This window comes from Macadamia integrifolia, chromosome 10 (genome assembly GCF_013358625.1).
Source record: "Macadamia integrifolia cultivar HAES 741 chromosome 10, SCU_Mint_v3, whole genome shotgun sequence".
NCBI lineage: Eukaryota > Viridiplantae > Streptophyta > Magnoliopsida > Proteales > Proteaceae > Macadamia > Macadamia integrifolia.
This window is the reverse complement of record NC_056566.1, coordinates 12,425,379-12,431,970: the sequence shown is the minus strand read 5'-3', so window position 1 is coordinate 12,431,970 and position 6,592 is coordinate 12,425,379. Positions and strand designations below refer to the sequence as shown.

General features: G+C 39.3%; 1 protein-coding gene across 1 annotated transcript; it reads right to left on the bottom strand.

Annotated features, from left to right (window-relative positions):
* Positions 1 to 370: 370 nt before the first annotated feature.
* On the bottom strand, positions 371 to 4,946 carry LOC122091008 (probable inactive dual specificity protein phosphatase-like At4g18593). The gene is made up of 3 exons (XM_042660806.1): positions 4,802 to 4,946; positions 1,023 to 1,272; positions 371 to 747 (listed from the first exon to the last, which is right to left on the bottom strand). Exons 2-3 carry the CDS (start codon positions 1,243 to 1,245, stop codon positions 593 to 595), a joined length of 378 nt encoding a protein of 125 aa, XP_042516740.1. The 5' UTR covers positions 1,246 to 1,272; positions 4,802 to 4,946; the 3' UTR covers positions 371 to 592.
* Positions 4,947 to 6,592: the final 1,646 nt, after the last annotated feature.

Sequence of the window (6,592 nt, the reverse complement as noted above, 5' to 3'; positions counted from 1 at the left end):
GGAAGACAATACGCGAGTTCATAGCACTCATGTCTTATATTTGGTTCCATCAACAGAGATAACTAATCAAGGATGACAGTGATAGTCTAGTAGTCTACTATAACGGAGGGCGAAGAAGGCTACAACACTGTTGCAGAAGACCACTTGGGTACAAGAAATTACAATTATAATGGACTGAAATCGATGATCAAGTCTAGGACTAAAATCTGGTCCAAAACTTCAACCAAAACTTGAACCAAAACTGGAACCGTGTGGATTAAACAATTCTGTTTTGTGGCTCATGTCCCCTCTTCCCTTGTGAAGAGATCTGCATCAGAGCATCTGAAATACTTCGATTGAATCTTCCCAAATAGCCCCTAAAACAACTTAGTTTTCAGATCAATAGCATAAACAGGTAATACTTATCATGATAATGGAGAGCTGATTTTGCAACCTTAAACAGAAGATGCTGTCTAAAACTTTACAGTTGAGAATCTTGAAACCATCTGACAACCCAGCATAATTCGCAATTGGCGGTAAGCACATGTTCACTGGTTTTTTTCATGGCAGTCAAGTACATTGCTTAGCTACCACACAAGATCATTGGCAGAGTTCACGTACGACATTCATCTATCCGGCTATTATGTAACTGAAATGCTGGAGTCACCCAAGCCCCACAGCTGCACTGCATTCCAGACCAGTTGAAGGAGCCCAAACGTGCATTGCAACCCAAACACTGCAGCTTGTCTTCCACAGTACCTCCTTCAACTGCAAAGGTCAGGTTAAGATAAAGAATTAAGCAACATTACCGAGGATATGTTCATCATTTATAAAGAGAAGGGAAGTTGTTCATTGTCTGGGAGCACAGCCTATGCCAGCGTTCCCTGTGTGTGTCTCTCTCTCTAACCCCCAAACAAAGGGGAAGGATGTCTTTTCACATGGGGAGGAGAGAGATGCACACATAGAAGCTGGCGTAGGCCACACTCATGGACAGAGTTCTTTTTCCCTAGAGAGAAATTGACTGCTGAAGATTGGAATATGACCAGCTTGCATCCACTTCATGGGCTCTACAAATATGGATGAACACTCAGGTGGTTCCTTGTCCCTTTCGTCACCAGATCTCTTTTTCCATTTAAAGCATTTTTCACCCTCTCCACGTTCGTGAAGAACCATATTCTCCTGTGCGGCAACAATTCTTCGACATTTTTTACAGCGGTATATGAGCTTTGGATCAGTTACCAGATCTGAGTTATTAGCTGCTGCCATTGCATGTATTATATAATTCTCTTTGCTCTGTAAATGATCAAAAGCAATGGAAATAAATGGAATAGGGGTTAACAACAACAATAACAAAGCCTTATCCCAACTTAATGGGGTCGGCTACATGGATCCAAGAAATGACTGGGTAAAGGAAAAGCAAGTAAAAGGAAACAAATCACATAAATAGCAACAAAGTAGATCACAGCTAGATGGGGTCTGCTACCCGGATCCTGAACCTCCAATCCCCTCTATTCGATACCATACTTGGAGAAATACATAATATGTGCATGTCTTTCCTCACCACTTCTCCTATGGTCATTTTGGGCCTGTCCCTAGCTCTTTACATCTATCTATTTGGATCAGATCACTTCTCCTTACCGGTGCATCCAATGGCCTCCATTGAACATGACCATACCAAATAGGCTGCTTAGGGTTAACAGTTGACCAAATGCTTTATAATTGAGAAAAGATGTCGAAATATCCACCTTCCTCCATAAATCATTTTTTGGGGACAAAATCCATATGCAAAGAGAAGTTCTAAGATTTCCCTAATTTTGACTGCGAAAAAAGGATGGTAATTTTCTCAGCATAAAATAGAACTAAACCTATCAAGAGAAAAAAAGGCAGTCGCAACAACTAAGCTGAGCATTATCCCAAATATTTGGGATCAGCAAAACAAATCATGCCCACCTTATTGCTCTACCATAGACCCATCTCCATATCTTCTATCAAATTATAAACCATCAAGTTTTCTCTCACTACCTTAACCGACTGTTTTGGCCTTCCACTTGTTTTCAAGAGTCATGAATTTGTACCTGATTGCAATTTCATGTCAGTTTAGTCAATGCTCTTTGTTGCACATGACACCATCTCACTGAACTGTCACTCATCATGCCACCATCTGGCTTACTTTAATTTCCCACCAATGGCCCCATTCTCATACGAAACAAGGTATACCAAGGTTCAAGATCAAACAGGATTGGTGATGGGATTGGTTCCGGATGATTCCAATCCAACAACTGCTCCCAATTAGGGATCGATCGGAATTGGCCAGGATTGGCGTAGAATTAGCCAGAATATGTTTATACCCTAGAAATGGAATTGGGAAGAAGAAGAAAAGAATTCACAAAATCTGAGTTTTGATTCAACAAACTTGGGGATCTTGCTACAAGCCTACAAGAGGTAAGTTCTATTGATTTTCTGCTATTTTACTAGTTAAGAAAGGGATTTAATGGCAAAAATTAAGATCAAACATGATTCACCCCTGATTCAAAAAGGAGTAAAACAATTGGCGGGAGTCAATCCCAATTTGAATCGGGCAATTCTCCTGATCTGATTTCAATTCCTCAAACCTCGAGGTATATTGACACTCTCTTGAGATGTTCAGTACTAAAATATATTTCCTTTTAAGATGTGCTATCATGATTCTTATATTATATTAATCTCTTACCTGCATGGAAGGCAAACTATAACACATCAATGGGACTCTGAAAACTCCACAAAATGCACACTAAGAGAGAATGGAAATGAGGCTTTAGATGGATGTCAAAAAGAAGATGATTCAAAGAGAGAAATAAAGCGCAAAGCACAGTGATGCTGGGATTTAAGGAATGTATTACATCTATAACATGAGGGTACGTGCATAGAAAGAGGCAAACTCAACATAATAGTTGTGGAATTCTACTACTAAAAGATAAAAAATGTCTTGAGTATGTGATGACTGATGACTGTAAAGTGGAGGGGCTTTCCTACTTATTCTTAACAATAAATCTCTTATGTCGAAGAAATTAGCTACTTGTTTCACAACTCTGTAACATCAAAAGCTTGCTAGTGAGAGAGATGGGAAGAGGACCCTCCCAACGGTCTTAATTAGATTTTAATTAGATTTGTTGGTTTTCAGTTATTCAAGTGTTCATTCTCATTCATACTAACATTTAGAATGTCGTTGAAATAAACAACTACAAATTTTCCAACGAATGGTCGAAGCACCTGATTCATCATCCTCATGAAAGTACTAGGGGCATTTGATAGGCCAAATGGCATCACCAACCATTAATATAACCCATCCCTCATCTTAAAGGAGAGTTTCCATTCATCCCCTGGTCGTATTCTAATCCGATGATAACTACTTCTCAGATCCATCTATATACTGAGGAACTATTATCACCTATATGGCTGTAGACTCAGTCAGTCAACTGACAAGAGGATAATATATGAAGAACCATTAAAATATTTTGCAAACAGATGACTCCCCCAATATTCGATGTACACTTGTAGTAATTCTTCTTCCTACTCTACCATGATCCCTAATATCAAGTTATCACCTATATGGCTGTAGACTCGGTCAGTCAACTGACAAGAGGATAATATATGAAGAACCATTAAAATCTTTTCCAAACAGATGACTCCCCCAATATTCTATGTACACTTGTATTAATTCTTCTTCCTAGTCTACCATGATCCCTAATATAAAGTTATCTCCAAGGTTATCTTCCAAATAATCGTATACTAGTGAGATTTCCACCAAAAATTTCCATCTCTCAACTTGAAAGCCAAGCAAAACAATAGTTTCATCAACATTAAGTTACCTTGACAAATGAGGGATGTAGCTTTGGCAATCAAAGAAAAGAAGTAAACCTTTTCAACTTCAAGTCAAAGACGAGAGTGCCATTTAAGTCCCCACATAATACCATGAACAACATAAGGAATCACAAAGGGATACTGTTGGACAATAAACAATAGAGAAATTTTATAACAAAGGGTAAGGACTGACATGAGAATAAACAAATCATGCCATCAAGACTGTTTAAGTCTTTGCAGGACAAGTTATCTGTTATTCTCCAAGACCACGAAGATAATTTTAACCAAAGCTGTAACAATATACTCTGTGCCAACTAGTTAAGGTTGCATTCCTCTAATCTCATTAAATAGATGCTGTAAATGCACCCCAATCACTCTAATGAGTAAAGCGAGTAGTCACCATTGTACCAGAAAAAGTGATAATGTACAAGAGGAGAATTTTGATTTTTGAGAAATGGTTTAATACTTAAATACCATCGCAGTGTCGTGCATCGTAGCTAACCCACCTCTCTAATTTGATATTTCCATAACTTGAGACTTTGTCCTTTCATATAAGCTATTTACTAAAGAAATTCAATGATCAAAGGGCAACCAAATCTCATTTGATGGAGTACATTTTATCACTTTTATCATACAATCTTAATCCTATAAACATTTCAATTTCATCCTTTTGCATCCAACTAAAATCAGTTGACATATTATCGATTCCAATCTCAAGGACTTACTGATGTGCTTTGAACAACAGTGGAGAATCAATATCTTTCAATCCTAAATGTCAAGATAATTAGTTATAATATACTTTCTAATTAAATTCATCAACAGCCCATCTGTTATCAGAAAAAAAAAAAAGAGCTTTCCAACAAGCAAAGAACACATGAAAGATGATCTATTTCAGGAAAACAACATAAAAATAAAACCCTAAAGAACAATTTGACACGAGCATGGCGGAGAACAATCAGAGATTGGAGAAGCAAAAGCTTACCTTATAATCGGAACCTCTTTCTCCACTTCCTGCGGAGAAGTATTTGTTTCATTTGCTTCGTCCTGCTTGTACAACTCGCTCGGCAAGGGCTTATGGTTCTTCCATTGTTAATCCCGCAAAGGTCGATATTAATCCAAGGGTAAGATCACTACTTGAATGCGTGGCCTCTACATCAACAATGGGTTAATTAAAGCGCATGCAAGGGCATCAACACGCCTGAGAATTTTTATTTCATAGAGGTGTTGTGGTAATTTCGCATACCCTTACTTCTGGGCACAGAAGCCACACGATGAGACAAATTTCTTTTCCCTCAAGTCAAATTAGAGTAGTTTAGCAAACCTAACTAGGAATAATCCAAAGGGATCCAATGCCTAGTCAAATGGACTAGGTATGGTTAGGGATGTTCTGTTCCCAACCAAATTGGAAGCCATTCCAAAGGTCATATTTGGAATTATGATTTACAGAATTGCCTTTAGAAGGCCCTAAGTCAAGGAATTGTTGAAACCTCTTGTGAGGCAACATAGTTTTCAAGCCCAGAAGTATAAAAGGGCACCTAATAGAAGTGTCAAAAAAGCCCGATCAGCCCGAACCCGCCCAGAGCCCCATCAAGGCTTGGGGGTAAGGTGTTTCAATCTGTAGGGCTGGCTTTGGGTTGGAATTTTCAAGCCCAATGTCGAGCCGGGCTAGGTCGGTCCTAGGTTGAGGATTTGGGCTAAGTCCGGCTTGGCCCAGCCCGACCCTTTAGATATGGTAAATATTTTATGTTACCACATACAATGAATTAATAAAATTACTACATTGACATATAAAATATCATACCTTTTAAATGTCTCCATTCACCATCGACATATTTTTTTTTAAGGAAGAAAGAACTCTACCTCTGTGTACCTGTGCCTGGACAAGAGGGTGCAAAAAGACCGCCCTACCCCACACAAAAGATACTTTGCATGCCCTCTAATTGGCCGCGCCCGCTGGCATGTACTTGCGCTAGGAGGTACCATTCTCTTCCCTTTTTTAATCACACCACCATGTCTATCTTTACTGTTTTTATTTTTATATACATTATTGGCTTCCAAAGTTTGAAAATGAGCATGCTCTCTCTCTCTCTCTCTCTCTCTCTCTCTCTCTCTCTCACACACACACACACACACATCCAAATGGCAATATAAAAGGGATGCCATAGGGCCAGCCCAACCCTGATCAAGGTCAATCAAGGCCAATTTGGTTCAACCCGAAACAATCAACGTCAATCAACGCCGAGTTGAGCCCAACAGGGTTGGTCCTGGGCTAGAATATCCTAGCCCGACCTAGGGTTGGCTGAGCCTTGGTTGTGTCAAGAGACCTTAGGGCTGGGTCGGGTTTTTTGGCTGGGGTTTTAAAAAACCTGGCCCAACCAGCCCATTGACACCCCTACACCCAACAATGTTTCTCGGATAGTACTACAACTTAAAAGACAATTAGGGCCCGTTTGGTAACTCTTCGGAGATGATCTTTTCTGTTCTTGATTCCATTGAACACAAATGGGAAAAAATGCATTTGGTAATTTCTCTATTATTTCTGTGCCCAAGAAATGAACCGGTTCAAAATGTCATATCAAGATTGGGATCAAGTGATACCAAATAGGTGTTACTTCATTATTTTTGGGGGAAATAAAGGGAAAGTGATCCTATAAAATACCGATACTTTCCTCCTCAAAACCTATGTCACAAAAAAAGGGTTGGACCAAGGAGAAGGCACTACTGCTTCTAAAACCACTGTTGTTCGCCGAGAAAGAGCTGCTGGATGATGGTC

Bases quoted from the DNA above. Each gene is read 5' to 3' on its own strand.
- LOC122091008 (XM_042660806.1), bottom strand. From the start codon at position 1,245: ATGGCAGCAGCTAATAACTCAGATCTGGTAACTGATCCAAAGCTCATA. The intron at 748-1,022 runs GTCATATTCCAA...TGACCTTTGCAG, and splicing joins CATGAAGTGGATGCAAGCTG to TTGAAGGAGGTACTGTGGAA.